We start from the raw sequence: 21,838 nt of genomic DNA, 5'->3' as shown, positions 1-21,838 counted from the left end.
CAGTGCCTGAGCATAAGAAGTTCATAGGGTATTGTTCGTTCCCAGCCGGCCAACAGAAGGAACTGCAAGTCTGCAAAGGATATTTAGAGAAGAGAATGGACCACACTTCGCCACATATTTTTGAGATGTTTGGATGGATGGGACTACCTGACTTTTAGAAATATTTTTCAAATATGCTAGATAAAGTGATCCATTTATTTTGACTAGTTAAAATCATCCAACCTGGTTAATTATGATCATTAATAAACTAATTAGTGACAATTAGCATGTTATATTGCTAATTAGTATTTACTACTATAAGATTTGGTCATTAAGTGTTAACATGTTTATTAGTATATTATTGGTGTGTCAATTATAGTACGATTAGTGATAATTAATATATTTTTAATATTAATTAGTAAATATTATGATAACATTAGCATTAATAAATGTTAATACATGTTGATTAGTGTATAGTTAATTATTATTTTTTCAAATTAAAGAATATAATTTAATTAATGATTCTCATCCTATCCACTATCATTTCTCCAACCAAACATAAAACTATCATATAACAAAAATAAAAACAGCCATATCCCATCCATCCCCCCAACCAAACACACCATTATTTTCTCGCTGACTTTTCTCTTCTAGATTATTTAACCTTTTATCACTCTTATCGTGTGACAATTCGATCTCTCGCTAACATATGAGATCATCTAAGTCACTGACAATAGACTATGATAACAAATCTATTATAACTCATCTAATAAAAGTAAGTGACGAATAGTTAAATACTCCTTCTCTGTTAGGCAATTGAGAACCAAGAGAAGCATCTCAAACAGCAGCGCAAACAATTAAATGCGTCTATAGCTATCATTCGACACTGTTTACAACAAAATTTGTTTCCAGCGGGTTGTTATCCTCCTTCCAAGAGGAAACGAAACCCACCCTAGTTTCAGAGGATTATCTTTTTTCTCGCCGCGGTAATTGAGTAAAATGGTAATGGTTTGTTACCATCTTTCTGAGCTAAAGTGGAACCTTGAGAAATCCAGCACAAGTGCTTCTAGAATCTGGGGATTTCACACTCTGAATAAGCTACCTCAGTCACTCCAGATAGCTACGCCCCGGTGCATACACGCGCCATAAGTCTGGGACAAGGTTATGTACATTCATCGAAAGGAAAGGCTTGCATCATGCGGCTGAGGCACTCTTCACATATGACACCACGACCGTGATATCATCAAGCTTCCCACCGTAGTACCGGTACCCAGCTTCTTGAGCAGCTGCGGCAAATGGTGATTGCCTGTTCTTATCCATTGCTCTTTGCCGAGCAAGGGCAGCAATTTTCTGTGCTGCCGCTTGAGGGCTAAGTCCAACCCTGAGAGCCTCAACAACAACGCCACTAATCTCATTGTTGTACAAATTGTCAAAAAGTCCATCCGTGCCAGCAACAATAACATCACCAGGAGCAACCGCAAAATGAAATACCTACAAAAATGAATATGGGTCATAATTATATCCAAAATATTTTGAATATATAGAGCTGGTACTAGCAATTCGACGGAGATAGAAGTACTAGCTTTAAAACGCATCTGTGTTATCAGAGTTATCTACACAATGCTCAAATTTTCTGGTCCAAATCACACAGCTAACTTTTCAAAAAGGGTAGTGATTAACTCACCTGAGCGGAACTAGGAAGATCACTGCCACCTCCACTCTCAAGCTGATAAGTAAAATTGAAATCATGCTGCTGTGTAGGTGATCTGAGAACAGTGCGGCCATCTCTGACTACTACGAAGCCACTATCTCCAAGATTTACAGCATGGATACCCTGCAGGTTTAAATGTTATGATGTTAGTACAACTCATCAATGAACTAGCACGTTACTTCTCAGAACAAAAGGGACCAAATACAGTAACTTCTTTTCAGAAGTGGGAATTTGGAACTGACATCACACAAAAAGATGGATATTTTTAAGTATCGTCGGTGACTCAGGTTGCTATTCGTGGTTTCGTACACTTGATAATGATGGCAAAACTCTCACGAACACCCTACTGCACAAGCAAGCACAGGAGCACTCTCCTCACTGCTCTTGCTGGAACACAGGAGCACAAAGTGATATTTGGTGCTGCAACTCTGATCAGTGCACACACAGTGAGAAAGAAGTCACAGACAAGGTGGTTTTGGTGCTGCAGAACTAGGCAGCTTTTCTGTTATGTATAAGAGCTAGTGTCCTATTGGATTTTTCCTCAGTGTTACCTAGATACAGACACGGGTGTCAGAATCCGACTCAGACGGGTGTCCGATTCGCAAAGAAAATTTAAACACGCGAAATACAACTCAGAATCCGACACGGATTCGGGGTGTCCGATTTGGCAAATAAATTTGGACACGGGTGTCCTGGTAACACTGTTTTGCTACTGAACCAAGACAGGTTCAGCACCTTCTTATCTGCTCATTAAGTGAGCAACAAGAATATCCATTCTAGCCTACAATTCCTCAAGTGTGTTCATACACACACCTTGCATACAAAACTGGATTTGGCTTTGACTGCTAAACCTAGACAGATCAGGTTGCTTCTATGCTAAGCTAGCTCTGGTTTCTAGAACAGCAAAGGTTAATATCTAAGTTGTCAAGACTTATCTATAAATCACCCCCAAGTCTTGACACCGATTTGGACCATGCCAATCCTTTGCACAGCTCTTGAAATCTGACTCGCCCTAAAGCCTTTCTCAAGATGTCCGCGAGCTGGTCTTTTGTGCTGACAAAATCAGCACAGATGCTCCCGTTCTCGAGTTTGAATATGCTTGCTTCTTTCATGGAAAACGGGGTTCTTGCTCAGCGCCAATGCGGATTTGCTGTCCATCCTCAGCTCCGTAGCGTCAGCATGCCTTCCTTTGACCTCGTCGAGCAATCAGGCCCGCTTGCTGCCGTCATGGCAACAACGTACTCTGCTTTGCAAGAGCTCAATGCCACAATGCGCTCCTTGAGGGACTGCCAACTGACCAGGCTCTCATCGAGGAAGAAGAGGATGCCAGAAGTACTATTGCGCGTGTCGACGTCGCCGGCGTGATCGCTATCGTTGTAGCCGATCAACCGAGCTTCCTCTTCCCCTGTTTTCCGCTTGTAGTGGTAGCCAAAACAAATTGTCCCCACAATATAATGGAGGATGCGCTTCGCGGCCGTCATATGCTCGAAGGTAGGCCGTTCCATGAAGCAGCTTACAAACCCGACTGCAAAAGCCAGGTCTAGCTATGTGTTGACTAGGTAGCGGAGGCTACCGAGAGTCTCTGGTACTCAGTCACGTTGATGGGAGGCGTTGTGCTGTCGCGGCTCAACTTGAGCCTTTCTTCCATCGGAGTGGCGCATGGATTGCAGTCCATCATCCCAGCCGAATCCAAGATCCGCCAAGCGTAATGCGACTGGTTGAGAGAGATGTTGCCGCCGTTGCGTTGTTGGATCTCGATTCCAAGGTAGGAGTGCCGACCAAGGTCGCTCATCTCGAATTGAGCTTGCATTGCGCCTTTGAACTGCTCGATCTTTTGAGTCTCCTCCTGCGATGATAAGGTCATCGACATAGACGTCAACGAGCAGTCACACGTCCCGTGAGCCTCGACCGTAGATGGCGTGCTCGTTAGCGCTTTGCTCGAAGCCGAGGGAGTCTAGCGTGCTATGCAACTTCTCGTTCCATGCGCGCGGTGCTTGACGCAGTCCATAGAGGGCCTTGTGCAACCGCATCACCTTCCTCTCCTCGCGTAAGTCACCGTTGAGGAAGGCGGACTTGACATCCATGTGGTGGACATACCACCCTTCATCAGCTACAAGTGCTAGGAGAAGGCGGATTGATTCAATTCGAGTGATAGGCGCGAAGACCTCGTCGAAATCCACCCCTTGCCGCTGCACATAGCCTCTGACAACTAGCTGGGCTTTATGTTTGATGACCTCATCGAGCTCGTTCTTCTTTAGCTTGTAGACCCACTTGAGTACGATGGGCCGGCATCCTGGCAACAGGTCCGCTAGCTTCCAGGTGCCATTGTCCTCGACGCGCTCATCTCTTTCCGCATCGCTGCTTGCCATGCTTCGTCTTGCTCTGTTTCGGTGTAGCAGCATGGCTCCTCACCGCTCACCAAATTGAGGTCGTCATCGAGCACCCATGGTGCGTATCCAGTCGACACATCATCGTTGCCGAAGAAGTTGTCCACCGTCCGAAAGCGAACGAGACTATCACCGTGGCTTGCGTCGAAGGCAGCTGAGTCGTGAGTCGGTGGACAAACAAACTCTGGAGCGGAGTCAGAGGTCCGTGCGGCTGGACTGGCGTGGGGCACGATGGATGTCAACGGGCTTGGTGGCGAATGCAACTCCAGTGCACTCCCTGCGCCAGCCAACGATGTTTGCAAGGGCTCCTGCATGAGTACTCGACTGTGAAGTCGATCGACGGTACGGGGTTTCCGCCAGCCTCTGCTTCCCAGCTCCAACGTGTGTCCTCGTCGAACACCGCATCACGCGTCACTTGGACACTTGTCGTTCGCGGGTCATAGACGCGGATATGCTTTGGTGCCGTCTGCATAGCCAATGAAGACCATAGCGGCGCTCTGGTCGTCCAATTTCTTAAAGTGAGGGCACACATCCTACACGATGCATCCAAAAGTGCGCAAGAAGCTAACATCCGGCTTACGGCCATGCCACGCTTTGTACGAGGTAATGCCATCGAAGCTCTTGGTAGGGGCGCGGTTGAGGAAGACCGCAATTGTAACGGCCTTGCCCAAAAATTCCGCCGACACCTTCCTCTGTTTTAGCAAGCTGCAGGCCGTGGCGAGGATTTTCTGGTTTTGCTGCTCAACAACACCGTTCTGCTGGGGCGAATAGGGTGAGGAGAAGTGGCGTTGCACTCCCTGATCCGCGTAGTACTCGGCGAACTCCACGCTCGTGAATTCGCCGTCGTGATCAATGCGTAGGACTCAGAACAACCATCCACTCTCCAGCTTGACCGCCGCCTGAAATCTCTTGATTGCCATCGACGCGTCAGCCTTCGATCCCAACAGTACAAGCCACATGTATCGGTTGTAGTCGTCGACCAGCAGTAGGAAATAGCGTCGACCTCCCGAAGTCGCTGGCGAAATGGGTCCGCACAGGTCGCCGTGAACCAAGTCAAGGAGGTTGTCTGCTTGATACTTGGCTTGTGCAGGGAATGGAGTGTGGCGCTGCTTCGTAGTGATGCAGGTGTTGCAGAGTTGCTCAACATGGTCCAGATGCGACAGCCCTTTCACCATTCTATGGCGCACCAGCTGGAAGAGCGCGTCGAAGCTTATGTGCCCTCATACCTAGCATGCCACCTTCAGGCGTTGTTATCATGTCGTGCGGCGAGGCACACTGGGCGTGCCAAGTTCAGATGCAGAACGTAGAGGCGGTTGCACCCGCGCGTGATTTGGGCGAGCAGGCGACGCTACCGGTCACAAATTCTCAACACCCCATCCTCAATGGGCACCTTGAAGTCGTGCTCGTCGAGTTGGCCCACGCTGACGATGTTAGTCTTCAGGCACGGGATGAAGTACACGTCGTTCAGCCCCTTGTGCTCGCCATTCCGGCCAGCGAAGAGCACGGTGCCGCAACCTCGGATGTCGACAATGGAGTCATCTCCGAACTGGACAATGCCGACGACGCCCTTGTCCAGCTCCGAGAAGACATCACTGCTCCCCGTCATGTGATTGGTGGCACCTGTGTCCAGGTATCACCCCTCCTGATGTTCCTCGTCGTAATCCTCGGTGCTGCGGTGCACTTGGGCACGCGGCTCATCGAGGCAAACAAGGCTTGGCACCGACGTCTCCTCCTCCTTGAGTGCGCAAGCCTGTGCCATAAGCAGCACAAGCTCATCGTCTTTGTCGCCTTGTCCTCGTGCAAGGTTAACGCTCCCGCTTGGGCTGGCGACAGTCCCTTGCCCAATGTCCGGCCTTGCCGTAGTTGCAGCACTTGTCGCGGGTGGCGTAGCGTGGGGCGTCACGCATAGCATCCCTGTCGTAGCCGTTGCCATCGCCATACCTCCTTCGAGTTCCGCGTGTGTGACGGCGTCCCCTGCTGCCGCCTTTGCCAACCATCGACGAAGACTCACCAGCCTTCTGCTCCTACACCTACACGCATGCTTGCCATTGCTCCTTAGTGAGAAGCAATTGGCCACTAGCGCCTTATGTAGTGGTGGGCTCGAGTTTGTCTATCGCTGCCTTGAGCCGTCCGGTGAGCTCTTCGATCGACAAGGTCGAGATGTCAAGGAGTGTCTTCATTGACAACGCAATCTGCGTAAACCGAGGCGGGACAACACGGAGGAACTCCTCCACAACCTTCTGCTCGTCGATGGTCTCGCCGAGCGTACTGAGGGAGCCGACAATGCTGGTTAGCCGCAACATGAAGTTGTCGATAGCCTCGCCGTCACGGTACATGATCAACTCAAAATCCTTTCGCAGTTGTTGCGCCTTCACCTTCCTCACGCGGTCCACGCCGACGCGCATCATCTTGATGGCATCCCAGGCGTCCTTCGTGGTGTTCTTGGTGGTGAGGGTTGGAATCATCTCAGTGGGAACTATGCGCAAGATGGCTTCCATAGCGATCTTGTCCTCCTAGACATCTACGTCGCCAAGCTCTACCGCATCCCAGAGGTTGCGGGCTTGCAGCATCACTTTCAACATCAGTGACCACTCTGTGTAATTGGTGCACGTGAGAGTGGGAAAGGTTGCCGAGCCACCGAGCTCCCTGACAGTCCACTGCACGAATAACCTCACGCACATCGTCGTCACAATGTCGTGGTCTGCGCGGAACTGGTGAAGGTGAGCCTCGCCGCGTGGTGCAGACCTTGACGCCATGGCTCAAGATCTTCTCTGACCTTGCTCTGAATACCAAATGATGGCAAAACTCTCACGAACACCCTACTGCACAAGCAAGCACAGGAGCACTCTCCTCACTGCTCTTGCTGGAACATAGGAGCACAAAGTGATATTTGGCGCTGCAACTCTGATCAGCACACACACACACAGAGAAAGAAGTCACAGACAAGGTTGTTTTGGTGCTACAGAATTGGGCAGCTTTTCTATTATGTATACTCTCATATTTATAAAGTACAAGAGCTAGTGTCCTATTGGACTTTTGCTACTGAACCAATACAGGTTTAGCACCTTCTTATCTGCTCATTAAGTGAGCAACAAGAATATCCATTCCAGCCTACAATTCCTAAGGTGTGTTCACCTTGCACACAAAACTGGATTTGGTTTTGACTGCTCAACCTGGACAGATCAGGTTGCTTCTATGCTATGCTAGCTCTGGCTTCTATTAACAGCCAAGGTTAATATCTAAGTTGTCAAGACTTATATGTCAGATAAGTGATTCGATGAATCATTTCCAGATACTCTAGTGAACATTTTTGTGTGTTCACTGTTCAGCAGGATACATCAAAATGGTAATGTTAGGGGACGACACAAAACATCAAAAAAGGGAGAGCTGCTTAACCTGCTCTTTAAGAGTGATGATACATGCCGTTGATGATCCCCTTGCTTTGGTGCTCATATAAGCCTTCTCCAAAACTCTAGATGGATCAATAGCCCCTACTGATTCATCCTTAATAACACTCATTGAATTACTCATGAGCTCCTTGGCATATAATCCAGCATCAACACCAAGATCTGCCCAACCGCCAACACCATCTGCTACACCAATCACATGCTCATCAACACAAATAAAATGAGCATCTTCACCACCAGTTGCCTCCTTAGCAGGGTGAGGCAGGTAACAAGAACCTGAGAGTAACTTCAGTGTTTCAGAAGTAGGGGACTTTCTGCAGAGGAAATAACACGATCAACAGCCAGCAGATGCAAGCAAATATCAGTGAATGATACTAGACATAAAGAACAAATATTACTGACACAATTAATCCTAAATCCTACATGGATACGCCAAAGAAAACAGTAAGGACCCATATTTCCATTTCAAACATATAAACTTACTTGCAAGAAATTAAAGCAGAACCAACGTGATTCATGTCCTGTTTCTTTCTTGTAATTTTTGCGAAATTTTGCTGTGATGTATCCAGTGCCCCCCCTAGGCACTAGGCACTAGTCGGGCAGCAAACCAGCACCTAGCACCTAATCGGCGATTCGACGGGTCTAGGTAGGCTAGGAGGCTAAGCGGGATGGTGTCGCCTAGTGCCTAGGTGGGCTAGGTGCCTAACTGGGATGGTGTCACCTAGCGCCTAGGCGTACTAGAAACCCGCCTTGGGCAACACTGATGTACCATAGTCCAATTCACAGCATCTGAATTCCACTTCCTCTTGACTTTTATTCAGATACACAGATGAAAGTGAAGACATAGTTGACATCACTTGCAGAGTTGAACAGGACCAGATGAAAGCTCAAGGAAATCCTATATATCCCTTATCACTAATGGACCTCAATTAGTTATATTTCCACAGCTTTCTTGCTTGGGCATATTTATGTGCATGCATCTGTTTGGACGTAGACAATTGTAACTATGCAGCAGCGTAACATAAGCAAATTATGGTGGTATTCATGTACAATGTGGACCCATTCTAGTGTAAATTAGCGTTCAATATAACCAGCATTTGGAGGCAATAGTAATTTGATACATACCCATCAGATGCGGTGGAGTTATCCATCTTCTCATCAAGTGACAATTGATGCTCTGTTGCTCCAGCAGAATATGGTGCCACACATGACGTGCTGAAGTACTGAGTCCACGGCTCAACTGCGGAGCTCAACTTCCAACCTGGCCCAACCCCATTGGTCCAGAATGCCCTGTCCCCCCACGGCTCACGGCACTTCAAGCTTGCACCAACCTTCTTACAACACTCCACCCCTCTATATCTAAAAGAGACATCTGGCCGCGCTGCACTCCCAACTGATCCCATGGTCGCGATTCGCGAAGTGCGTGTCCCTAGTGATGGATCCTTATCTGGTTGGCGCTTGGTAGCACCCAGCTCAGCACGCCAAAAAGCATAGCCACAGGCAGCCATGACAATGCCGCCCCTCTGCAGCAGGCCCTGCCCCGCGCAGTGCGAGCGCACGCAGGGGGCCCGGTGGATCGCAGCGAAGAAGGTGGCAGGCGCACCGCGGTCTGCGGTGTGCAGGAGGCGCGCCGGGTAGCTGGAGAGGAGGAACCAGGTGTTGCCGAAGAGGAAGCTCCGGCCGCCACGGTCGAGCAGGAGGTCCTTGTGGGAGGAGAGATGGACGCCAACGCCAACGCCAACGCCAACGCCACCGCCACCGTAGCCGGCCAGCATCTTAGGACCGAGCGGGGCGCACCACCCAAGATCTCATAACCTCCTCCTGCAGCCACCGAGAAAACCATGGGGGGGAATCCGTGAGACGAATTTCAACTCACGCCATATCAGAATCAAATCAAGAACTCCACGAGAGAAAGAAAGCGGCGCGAAATTTCAAGAACGCAAGGTCGGAGCCTGCGCCATCGATTCGGCTACAAATTGAGATGGATTCTTGCAAGGGCAGCGCGCAATCTTCTTACCGCGATGGCAACAGAAAGATTTCTTCGAGAGCGGAGGCTGAGATCTCGAGCACGCCCAGCCCAATTCCCGCGCAGCCTCGCTCGTGCCCCCAATCTATCCGCGGCAAGGAGCTTGCGACGGGTCCGTGGCCACGGATTAGGGTTGCCTGTTGGGGAGCGAAGAAGGGGAGAGGAGAGGATAGGACGATGACGAGGACAAAGTGGATTGATTTCGAGCCCAAGAAAGTAGAAATCCTGGAGTTTTTTATTTTTATATTTTTTTTATTAAAAATTTAAATAAATAGATTCCCTGCAAAAGAATTTGCAAAACTAGGGGGCTGCAAACCTCTGAGACCTAACCGCCCTCGGTTAGGGGTATTTTTTCCTCTAAAAATATATTTTTTCCATTTTTTCTCTAAAAATATAATTTTTGTGTAATTAAAGAAATAAAAAGGAAGGGGTGTAAGGAAATTAAGAATTTAAATTTGGAGTAGGTTATGTAATAGTCGGAGAATAAAAAATCAGTAATTAATAGTCGCAGCATTTTACGTGGGTATGGGGTGCGAACGAGGACAAACATAGGGTGAAAACATTACAATACACTATAACCGCGACGATACGATAAGGAAACAAAGGTGGCATGTACGGTTCACACTAAGACCTACTTATTAGTACGTCGATCCTAATCATAACATGCCTTATGGAGTAAAAGTATGTCGGGTTACATTAGGTAGTCTCTACTGCGTGCATCGAGGATACTTTCCCTTTCGGAGGGCATCGGGACATGCCGCCTTAGCACGGTGGGCTCTCTCCCGCTTCCTTTCCTTCTCAGCCTTCCGAGCCTGAGCCACGGTACGGTCGTGCGCCGCCTTCCTCATGCGCTATTCTTCCTCCAGCTTGAGGCGAAATTCCACTTGCTGTTGCTCGTACTCCCGACGTGCGTACACTTCCCTTCTCCACCTCATGTTCATGTCGACCCACTGCTTCTGTGAGTCATTTTGCTCATTGTCGAGCCACTGAATAAAATCACAGAGCGGTGGAGGGGACTGAACAAATGGAACAAGATGAGCGGTTAGTAAAAGAGGGTGCGAAATCGGAAGAGATGAGGCGGATATCTGTTACCATACCGGTCGATAACCAGTTGTTGCATGGCGAGGCTTATCATACTCGTAGTTGGCACACATGAAAAAGCGCAGCCCATTGGTGTATGAGATGTCCTGCGACTCGCGGAGCTTACAAAGGTCACCACAGAAGCACATTGGTGGTTCGAGACCTTCAGGTATGGTAGTCCCCCAATGTTTCTTTGGTGGGCTTGATGGAGCTGAGGAAGACATTGCACTTGAGAGATATGAGAAATGAGCGATGCTTCAAAGTAAGGAGGTTCGGCTATCTATAGTTGAGGGAGGTAGGAGCATTGGAATCGCTCGTGAAGAAAGGAGTGAGGGCAGGGCCGTAGCTGGTGGCAGGAGCATCGGATTCCATCTTTAAGAATGGGAAAGTTGTGTCATTGCTCATGGTCAGAGATTCTACATTTATTGTTACCCGTGTTGTCATTTATTGATTGGAAAAAGCTGGGTAGTGTTGTCATATCTTGTTTAAAGCCTGCGGCAGGAGGCATGTGTTGTCTTCATGGTTAAAGTTTAGTGGTGTGGTCACTTCTTCATTGAACGTGTCTGAATATGAAATGTATTTACGAAATACTATGTCGACCATACAAAGTAAACGTGTCTTAATACATAGGAGTACATCACGAAGTGAATATGCATATGTTAGTTACATAAAATGTAAAATGCTACTCATGCCTCCCTCGTTGTCGTCGCCCGTGCGCCCTATTGTGGTCCCGATGCCACTGGTTAACCCTCACGTGACCCCTGGAGTAGGTGAGGGGGTCGGGTGGACCGACATGTTTGGTAGGGCTAGTAGGGACCACCGATGTCGAGGGCTCGTCCTGCGTGGGCTGTGTCCGAAGGGGAGCACTGGAAACCTGGGACCGCTGGAGGACGTCGTAGTCAGGTGTGCCCCCGAAGAAGTCACGGACGATGTCGTATGCAGCGTCGGGGCCAGCCTCATCCTGCTGACTAGGGTAGGAGGACTGTGAAGGCTCCGCAGGCGTCCATGTGTACTGGTTGGAGGGGCCAACGAACAAATAATCACGTTAGATATGAACAATATGGTATTGAAAGTAGTAGTAAAAAATGTATAATTGTACCTGCGTGGTACGACGGTGCAGCAGAAGAAGGCCACACTGACGTGCCGTAGTATGGCTCGTACGTTACGGGAGGGATCGGGCGTGGGGCCGCCGAAGACAGACCGGCCTCGTCACCGAAGTAACCTGAGCACAATATTAACTTATTTTGCTGAAAGTATTAGAAACTAGGATGAAGGGTGCCCGAAGTACTTAAGGGTGGACGCACAGGGCTTGATCTACGAGGCTGCGTCGAGACTTGTGCAGGCGGACCTAATGAATGTTTAATAATAATAAGTAAAGAATATTGTTCAATATTATTCAAAAGTATAATTCGTACCATGTTGCTCCGAGCCTCCATGACGTGGTAGAAGGGGTCGTGTGGGTGCCGACACGAAAGAACGTCGGTGCACGTCTGACGGCCGAGGCGACTCGGCGTGTAGACCACTCGACCTGGGAGGCGGCCCTGTTACATCTGTGGTAGATCGGCAGGAGGTGAGCTTTAAGGCGCGCGTCGTCTTGTCAAAAACCCGTTTAATGAAGCTCGCAACATCCGATGCACTTAGGTGGTGCCCTTGCCGGATGCGGTCCATGGCAATAGCTGCATCCCTATTTACATCACAAAGGATATCTGTCTGCGGATACGAACAGAAGTGAACAATTATAGTATACGATTATATTCGTTCAATATGGACTACGGACTTCAAAAAGTTACTTACTGCTAATGCGGCGTCCTCATCCCAATGCACCGGGTATGCCTCCGTTGTCGACGCGATGTGGGGCCTGGATTTCTTGCACAAATTATGGCTAATTGACGAGGTAGATTGTGATATGAATCTTCATATGTACCGAACCTCATCTCAATAACCTTTTGTTTTGCCCTCAATGCCTTCGCATAGTTTATTGTGTACTGGAATCTTTGCTCAATAGCACGGATTATTGATCGTGGCTCATACCTTAGGTTGTCTACAATCTCTCCGTACATAACATTTGTAATGAAAGCAGAAGACAGGTTTCAGTGGGCGAACTCTATTTCCTTAATGTGACAATTATGTTCCTTAACTATTGAGCATTGCCAGTAGTCTACCCATTTCCCTCTAAATACGTGCACCCGTCAAGGGCACTGAGGTACCAAGCACTTCACATCATACTCTCTTTTACTTGATTTAACAAACTTGAATTACCTACGAAAAGACAACGACCAGAATTTCACTGCATCAATAACTGTCTCTTTTGTAGGGTACATAGCACCTTGTGACACCTCATTCTCATGGTACTACCACGTTGTCCAGTCAACCTCGCTAACCACCAACTTCGAAAATTCATAATCCCGCCACTCTGCAGGAACTAGAGCATTACCCTCCTCATCAGACGAATCCCCATGGGCAAGGCTTTCCTCCAACTCTTCATCCTCCAAATCCATATCCTCAATGATGCTAGGGATGTGCTCCCCTTCATCAGCTACACCCATCGGTTGCAGCTCTGGAACATTACCAACTTCCTCCCTGGACCCTACATTAGCCGCCTCTGACTCATCTTCCACTACCTCACTTGGTCCTACTACTGCTTCTACAGAGTTCACCTCATTTTGATCTTTCAGGTACGCCTCAGCTAACAAAACAAGCGGCAGGCCACGTTCACAGCATATATCTACATACTGCCTCCAAGTTGATGTGGCTTCGATGGGAACAAGCTCACCAAAGTATCCATGACTAGCACGGCTCAGGACAGCTTTCAACTTCAGCTCATATTATTGTGGATCCAGTTGAAAAAACCGCATGAGCTATTTGCACACACCCACAATAGTCCTCTCATTAGCTTTACTAAGCCCCTTCATGACATGACAAAATCCAGACAGATCTACACCGTTATGACCGTACCTAATTTCACCATCACCATAATATATCTGAAAAATTAATTTATCTGTCATCCCTGGAAACACCCACAAACATAACCCATGTTAAGACAACAAACTATATTTCTGATTATCGGATAAAATAATTTCTAAATGCTACTCTAGGTTCGCAAATCATCATCTATTGTTGCCTCCTACGTCCAAAGGTACAAATAATATACTAAAAATAATATACTACAAATAATATACTAAAAATAATATATGAAAAATAATATTCTATATCGAACTGCTATCGTACCATTTTCTAAATAAATTTAACAATTTTCTAAACCCTAGATCATAAATATCTAAAATCTATGTCATATATTACTACTGCACTAATTAACAACAATAAAAAGGAAAAAAAAAAAAGAGACTTACCCGAAATTTTCCTTCAAATCCGCGGCCCAAATGCAGCAGGGCTTCGCCGACCTCTCTTCCTCTACTCTCTTCTCCTCTCTTCTCAACTTTTCCTTTTTTTTCCAAATTTTTATGAATTTTTGGCCATTTTTCGGCCTTTTTATAACAGAGGCGGCCAGACGGGCAATGCGACGCGACGGGTGGGGAGGACCCCTTACCGCCCCCTGGCGTCGGGCTGAGCGGGCAGGCCGTACCCGCCCTCTCAGGAGACGGTTAGAACCCCTAACCGGCCTCTCAGAGGGCTGCAGACGCCTAATTTTGCAAATACATCTACCAGGAATCTATTTATTTAAATTTTTACTAAAATATATATATAAAAAAAAACTCGAAATCCTGAGCGTGCGTTATGGGCCCTAAAGTCGGCCCAAGTGATTGACCTTACCGTTTTCAGGCCCACCAATCGCATTGCCGTGACAGAATACAGGCAGCAATACGATGTAGAGAAATGCTGATGCTAGATATATACTCCATGCTCTGAAAACTTCACACTCCAGTACAAAACGTTTGCTTCAAATATCACGATGCTGCAGCTATTGTTAGGATCCAACCATACATTTGGTATGACTGCATTGCCATTGAGAACATGAAAGAGAACATTATATTCGGCTCAAGGCCTTACAGAAAATCCAATATACATTCTCCAAAGCATATGGATAAAACATAACATTAAGAGTTAAAACCCCACAAGAAGAAACATACTATGACGAGACACGAGAATGGTAGCAAGGATTAGCTGGGGAAGGAGACCGTCAATTTCTTGCTCCCACCCTGGAAAACCTCCTTGGTAATTTGAATGCTGAGAACTGATGCACAGCTTGACTTTCCGTGATCGTAGCACAGCTCTCCTGACGGCTGTTACCTTGTTTATCAGAAGTAACTGAAGAAGACCTACGCAGGATCTCAAATAGGGAAACACCCGAACTCGTATCACTCTCTGAATTTGTCCTTGACCCCATTGGTTTTGGCTGTGAACTACTGAACTTGGCTTTCTTGGGTTGGCTGGAATTGGTCTGATCCTGTAGGATTAAAAGCAGAAGCACATGAGAGCGTTCCCGAAAATAAGAAACAGAAGCCATGCTTCGGAGCAGGTTCAAATTCATGAACAGAACAGGGTCATCAAGTTTCTCAAGAAACTAACCATTTCTGAATTACTCTCCAAAGTAGACATGCAGCTCCTACTGCTGCTATTGCTGTCATCACGACCAAATACATAGGTTCTATAAATTGATCTGTGAGAAGATGTCGATGAACCACTGGCTGTTCGGCCAATAAAAGATGACTGCAAGGAATATATAGTAATGTCATTTGATGATCAAACAAGCGTAAACAAACTAACTATCCAAAATCTCATATAATAGTTGCAAAGAAAGAGGACCATGAAATGATTGAAATAGCAGTACAATCGTGTGCGGGCATACAATGATTAATAGAGAGCCTAAAGTTACTGTCAGAAAGAAATCAATATTAAGTCCAAATTGTCCTTATAGTGCTTAACAGTTACAGAAGTTCAAGCCGAGTAATTTGCCACATGAAGGAGCATGGCACATTACAAACTTTCAGCTAGTAAACATTCATCCGTAAGTAGTATAACAACCGACAGGTATTGATAGTCACTTACCTTTGAAGAAGTGTTGTTGTTCCTTCCAGCCATAGGCATTTCATGATTTGCTGGAGAAATGAAGGAACAACCGTTAGCAATTCAACAAGTCTTCAATCAATTAGGAGGTAAAGATGAATTTGGAACGAGGGGATCCTTACATGTCGATTGCTTGCTTCTCCTTTTGGGCTGAGGAGCGATATTGAGCTTCTTTATTAGACTAAATACTTCCCTTGAGCTGTCATCTTCCAACGGAGAGATGAATGAATTATTATGAACCTATGCATGAAAAAGTTGTGTCATTCTCAGATTAGTTGACTGAAGCACAAAATGAATAAGTAGTTCAGTACTAGTAGCATGGCAAGGAAGGATCAAAGAACTAGCAATAATGGCTAAATTATTAAATTCTAATACCACATCAAGCATCTATCAGACATTGAGCAGAAGTACACCCATACCTACAAAACCATGAATAGTGGTACAATGATGTGTACTCTGATGAATTATTCAATATATCAATGCTTAGTACTTACTTCTCGCTTTGAAATACGTTGACGAGCTAAATGCTCCTCTATTTCCTCATCATCAGAGTGCTCATAAGTATCATTATCGTCTGTGAACATCTTTGCAATCATTTGTTTTGCCTTTTCAGAATTCTGTCGCACAACATTTGTTGGAGTTAAATCATATGGCATTTCATTTTCTGATTCATCCTCACCGTCTTCTATATCTTCATCTTCATCTATTAATTTTTTCTGCTCCTGATGACCAAACTTCAACCTTTGCAAGACATTATTTGTTTCATCAGCATCTTGTTGATGAAGCCACTTCTGGTGGAGTTCATTACGCTTCTCGTGATCTGCATCTTTTTCTTCGTAACCAGCAGCTATCAGATCATTAAACACCTCATTTTCATCGCTTCCATCATCTTCTTCATTATCTTTAAACCTCATCATGTCATTGTCACTATCATCCTCCTCCTCCGCTTCATCATCTAGAAAATCCTTCAGAATTACATCATCTGGACACAAACCTCCTCCAATAGCTCTTTGGAGGTGTTCATGAATATTCACATCATTTTTCTGAGTGCTTGGACCAGTGTTCTCTTTATCATTATCTTCTTCTTCATCTTCTGATGAACTGAGACATAAAATGCAAGACAATATTTTATATTATATCACATGACCATACATGAAAATTTGGAGCTAACAAATATTCATAACGATAAATGGTCTGTACCTATCCTCAATTATTAGTCAAATTACAATACACAGTAAGAAGTTACTGCACGTTTATGGTGGAGCTGACAGGGCCTCAAAAACTGGTTTGCATTGCTAAAATCTAGTTGGTACAGTTCACATAATGCTTCAATTTAATCTTTCAAATGCCATGCAAGGCTAGGGAGAAAACTAATAGGCTCTGGTGCTGCAGCTAAAACATATACAATAATTACATGCTTGTCGTGAACAACTGAGAGTGAATGGTAGAAGGAAAAAAAATATACGGGAGAAGTGTTGCACTTACGTGTCATCTGTACTCTTGGTAGGGCTTGAAGAGGGGGGCAGTTGAGTTTGATCTACTGAGTTGTTATGGTTGTCACTTGACTGGGCATTCTCCTCATGATTCTCTTGCGATCTATCAGAAATTTCCTGGTGGAATCAAGCAATTGATAGTTAAACAAGCAATTTACTACAGACAAAGTATGAGGAGCTTGATATATTTATAATTGCAAATGTATTGTCTGTTTAGAAATCGTTATTCTTTTTTTATAAGATTTGCCAACCATGGAATTCATAACATCTCATGTCCTTACTTCACAATGGACAGCGACGAAACTTTACTGGGTAGCTTGTTTGCTGTTTTGACTGCGTGTGTGATAATAATTGCTTGAAGTAGTAACAAAATAAAATGGGAGACTGTTGCATATAGCTAAAACATCTTCCTATTATGATCTGTGACCAAATAGTTGCTGCAAATTGTAACAGAATTGAAGAAGGGGACAATCCTACCTCATCTGAAGCTTCTGTACCACAATTATGGAGATCCTTCTTGCAATCCAAAGCATCCTGCAAGAAAAGCAACCGTATCAGACACGTATGAGCACCAAACAGCAAATAAAACAAAGTGAAAGCAATGCTCACCTCATCCTCTGGAACACTGTTAGAACAATCCAGGCCATGGCCATTTGCTCCAAACTCCTTGTCAGCGTCATCCTGCAATAACAGCACAGCTTTTAGTTTTATGGAGACTACCACAATCAATCTAGCCACGCCAATGAAGACTTACAATTCTCAAATCCTTGTTATCTGTGGACACTTCCTTAACCTGAGGCACATCCAAATGCTCAGCAGAATCACTCACAGGCTCCGACGAGGCATCATTATCTTCAATAGGAGTATTTGGCCTGAAACCGTAGTAAAGAAAGTTGCAGTATTCTCCAGGAAACTTCACAAAAACAACCAAACAACTTACTTCTTTAGAATCTCCAGCTTACGAAGGCGGATCTTCTCCAGGACAGATGAGATGGGCTTGTAAACTGGCTGCATGATCGGCTTAAACGATGCGCTCCTTGTTTCTACAACGAACAGACATAAGAATAAAGACCAATCTCAACATTTAAATTCTAAACACACGTGCAGTTGACATGTATACCTCGCAGCAACCTCTGCGACTCGGCGTGGATCGAATCAAGCTGCACCCTTCTCTCCTGCGCGCATCAACCCACACCGTCCATCAACAAAACCTCCCAGCAATTCAAATGAACACTAGAACGAGCCAGAATACTGGAGAGAATGGCCAATTACCTTCCCAGACAGTTTTTCCCCTCGGGCTGACTCATTGGGCGCATCCTTCTTCCTCTTCCTCCTCTTTCCCTTCGCCTCCATCCCTGCGGCCATTTCCCCATCGCCTCCGTCCATGTCGAGCCGCTTCTTCGCCGACGTCTCCCTCCGCAACTCCTCGATGAGCCCACCCCCAAGCATCTCCTCCTCGTCCCCACCATCCCCTTCCACCGGCGCGCCCAGCGGATCCCACCCCGTGGGGGCGCCGGTTTCGGAGAACAGCGGGTCGAGCCAGTCATCCTCCTCCTCATCCGGCGTGTCCGTCTGCGGCAGCGGCGAGGAATCGGGGTTGGGAGAGGAATGGGGTAGCGGGGATAGAGCACCCGCATCTGACGCCGCAGCCGCCGCCGCCGCCGGCGGGTAGGGGTTGGTGGGAGGTGACGGGCGCGGAGCTAGGGTTTTCTCGCCCGGTGATGCCGCCGGCGGCGGCGGCGATGGAGGTGTAGGTGGGGAGCCGGCGGGAGGGGTTGCGGTGGTGGTGACAGCGGTTGTGGTTGTGGTGGTGGTGGTTTGGGAGGAGAATTTCTTGAGGCGCTTGAAGCGGCGAGGAGGGGAGGCGGCGGAGGACGCGGGGAGGACGAGGAGCTCGGCCTCGTCGAAGGGCTCCGTGTCCATGGCGCCGCCTCGGTTAGGGCTCGGCTTCGCGGGATCGGCGAGGAGGAGGGAGGTTGGGGTGGAAGAGACCAGTGGTTTTCAGATGGGGAGGGAGTATAGAGACGGCGCGCGGGAGAAGGTTCGAGTTTTGCCCGGTTTCGCGCGAGATTTTTCGGTCATATTAAAATTATAGAGTCTTATCATTACAGCTAAGGATAATTTCTACAGATTTCAAATCTCTGTCATTGCCGCCTTTCCTTTTTCACCCCAACCTCCCTCTTCCTCATTATAATCTACTAAAAGATAGTCAAATCAGGATGTGGCACCTCATTATAATCTACCAAAAGTAGGCATTGGATTTCAGGTAGCTGTTCCTGGAAAAATATATTCCTCTAGAAGGCTCAACACCCTCGTCACTCCCTTCTCCGCCTCGTCTCCCTTGCTCGAGTGGTGCTCTACCCTCCCATCCTCCTCACGTAATCTTTGTCGCCTCTCCTCCTATGGTAGCCCCGTCCGGCTGCCTCCCTCCCTAGTGGCCTTTTCCTCCGCCACAGATCCGTCACGGGCCCCCTCGCACCGATGTGTGCGCCGTGGTCGATCAACTTGAGGACATGCGATGTCTCATGGCGAAGTTCGACCTATGGTCCCGCTGGCCTCTACAGTGACACCAATAGCAACAGAAGCAGACGTCCGGCTCCGACCACTGCACCATCGCCTTTATCCTCGGCATCGCCTCCCCTATCATTGACCATTTCTACTGCCCCCACCCCGACACCACGTCCTCAAAAAGCAGTTATAACACCTACCAACAACCTCGTCGTCGCCTCCCCTCCCCGTCAACATCTTCATCCCCTCATGCCTTCTCCTCCCCACCAAAACAAGAGGAATCCTGACAGTGGGCGGTAAAGAAAGCGAAGTCGGGCGTCACTGGAGCACCCCACCAAGGAACGGTCATAGATCCGACAGACAAAAATGGTGGTTCATCACTAGCGGTGACATCTCTCTATTTTTTCGATTTGCTTTTTGCATATTGTATCGATTTTCTTATATATTGCTTCAATTTTACCAAAAAAAATAAATCAAATTACTTTTTAGGTTTGTTTATAGTTCTACCAAACTGTCCATGCACTGCTATAAATTTGCCATACAAAATACATCAAATTGCGTTGCCATTTTGTTTGCAGCCATCCTAATTGTGCTTCTCATAATCAACTATCTAGGTGCAAATCTTACGTTGATTTTGGCTCTTTTCAATCTTAAACATAAGTTCTATTGTCTTAACCAGAACAATTGTTTTTTTTATTTGCTTTTTATGATCTCTAAGTTCATGCCAATTTGCTTGCACATTTATTCCAACTTGCTTCGGAGTCCATTCTGATTTGCTTACAACTTTTAACAAAAATACTTTATTTGGCTAGGTGAATAGAGAAATAACATATTGATCATTCTTATGTTTTGTTTGCACACTCCGCGTGTACTCAACAGGTAAGTTGGTTAGAAATAGTGGCCTCTTAATTAGGGATGCTTTTCTAATGGGGGTGTGCATGCTAAACTATTATAGCATGCACGGTCATGCATTAGTTGAGTCCTTAAGTTAATGAATTCCATGTTTATTGTCTGAAAATTAGAAGATGAAATAAGGTGTCTTATTTGCGTCAACAAAAACGGAACACTATCATTACATTACTCTAATACTTTTATAGTTATATTTATCTAGACCTATCTCATGATCTGAAATATCATATGCCCATCTTTATAACTATTGCATAAAGTCCAATTTACCTTACACATTTACTTTATTGCATTTATTATTCCAATCAATTAAACACTATATTTTTCCTCGTACCATCTTTCTACCTTCACAACATTTAGTTAGCTCATGGCTTGATTGGTGACAGTAATATGATGCTTTATTAGGCAATCAGCTATCATTTGGCTCCTTTGAACAATAACCTCAATATTCCTTTGGGGAAACTGGCTGCATAAGATCATGTGCGATAGCAAATATCACCCATCGGCTCAGAGGAGGAACACAACAGCGGCTGCCCTATCACACGCCTTCTAGATAACCCGCCAAGGGCGCGGTTCAACATGCGACTCAGTGGTTGACACGTGTGCGCATTGGCCGGCCAAAGGGCATGTCAATGGTGACGGTGCAATGCGCACCGACGCACTCGTTGTTCTCCCTGAGGGCGTGGTGCAACAGTGGTGTGCTAGTGCGCATGCACACCCGCTTCTCTGGAGGTTGATGGGGCAGTGGCGCTCCGCTCACCAGCTGGTCGGCCCGCCAAGGCGGTGAATGACACGACAACAGTGTGGTGGCTTGGTGGCCACTGTGATCCATTATAACGGATTTGTGGCGACTCCTGACCGTTGGCGATGCAATGTTGCTGGAGTTGGCGCTGGCCCTCCATGCCACCAAGGTGGTCCATGGCGGTTTTGGCTTGCCCCTGGCATTGTTAGCTGGCTTCCTCGACAAGGAGAGGGCAGCGATGTTGCTTGTCTCACCAAGGTGGGACATGCGACTGCTTTCTTGCGGTTTGTGGTGACTCACCTAGGAGTGAGGTGGCAGTGGAAGCACGTCGACGAGCTCGCTAAGGCTAGGCTTGACATTCGGATGAAAGAATTATGGCTTTTGAAAAGTTATGTTTTCAGGTTGTCTCCAAGGTAAATTTTGGGCTTGCATGGGCTTGTACTCCAAGCTTAGTGTTGATACTAGCGCATCTAGGTCCAATATACTGTAGATGATGATGTAGGGGTTGTAAAAAGTGTTATTTCGGAGTGTGCATCGTCCTCACCATTTCCCTAACTACAAGTAAATTGTCGTC

At 46.6% G+C, this 21,838-nt stretch overlaps 2 protein-coding genes across 2 annotated transcripts; both read right to left on the bottom strand.

Moving 5' to 3' along the window:
* Positions 1-831: 831 nt before the first annotated feature.
* Positions 832-9,704, bottom strand: LOC133913612 (probable protein phosphatase 2C 55). The gene is made up of 5 exons (XM_062356806.1): positions 9,502-9,704; positions 8,610-9,305; positions 7,474-7,798; positions 1,664-1,813; positions 832-1,470 (listed from the first exon to the last, which is right to left on the bottom strand). Exons 2-5 carry the CDS (start codon positions 9,257-9,259, stop codon positions 1,174-1,176), a joined length of 1,422 nt encoding a protein of 473 aa, XP_062212790.1. The 5' UTR covers positions 9,260-9,305; positions 9,502-9,704; the 3' UTR covers positions 832-1,173.
* Positions 9,705-14,554: 4,850 nt separating this feature from the next.
* Positions 14,555-19,258, bottom strand: LOC133913610 (uncharacterized). Its single transcript, XM_062356802.1, has 12 exons — positions 18,381-19,258; positions 18,229-18,283; positions 18,049-18,151; positions 17,863-17,980; positions 17,718-17,789; positions 17,586-17,642; positions 17,101-17,225; positions 16,110-16,716; positions 15,738-15,855; positions 15,598-15,647; positions 15,118-15,258; positions 14,555-14,995 (listed from the first exon to the last, which is right to left on the bottom strand). Exons 1-12 carry the CDS (start codon positions 19,029-19,031, stop codon positions 14,729-14,731), a joined length of 2,364 nt encoding a protein of 787 aa, XP_062212786.1. The 5' UTR covers positions 19,032-19,258; the 3' UTR covers positions 14,555-14,728.
* Positions 19,259-21,838: the final 2,580 nt, after the last annotated feature.

Source organism: Phragmites australis, chromosome 3, assembly GCF_958298935.1.
Source record: "Phragmites australis chromosome 3, lpPhrAust1.1, whole genome shotgun sequence".
Taxonomy (NCBI): Eukaryota; Viridiplantae; Streptophyta; class Magnoliopsida; order Poales; family Poaceae; genus Phragmites; species Phragmites australis.
The sequence above is the reverse complement of the archived record's forward strand: the minus strand, read 5'-3'. Positions and strand labels throughout refer to the sequence as shown.

Bases quoted from the DNA above. Each gene is read 5' to 3' on its own strand.
- LOC133913610 (XM_062356802.1), bottom strand. From the start codon at position 19,031: ATGGACACGGAGCCCTTCGACGAGGCCGAGCTCCTCGTCCTCCCCGCG. The intron at 18,284-18,380 runs GTAATTGGCCAT...TGATGCGCGCAG, and splicing joins GGGAAAAACTGTCTGGGAAG to GAGAGAAGGGTGCAGCTTGA. The intron at 18,152-18,228 runs GTATACATGTCA...TGTTCGTTGTAG, and splicing joins GTCGCAGAGGTTGCTGCGAG to AAACAAGGAGCGCATCGTTT.
- LOC133913612 (XM_062356806.1), bottom strand. From the start codon at position 9,259: ATGCTGGCCGGCTACGGTGGCGGTGGCGTTGGCGTTGGCGTTGGCGTT. The intron at 7,799-8,609 runs GTATGTATCAAA...TTTCCTCTGCAG, and splicing joins AACTCCACCGCATCTGATGG to AAAGTCCCCTACTTCTGAAA. The intron at 1,814-7,473 runs GTTAAGCAGCTC...TTAAACCTGCAG, and splicing joins TCATCACTCTTAAAGAGCAG to GGTATCCATGCTGTAAATCT.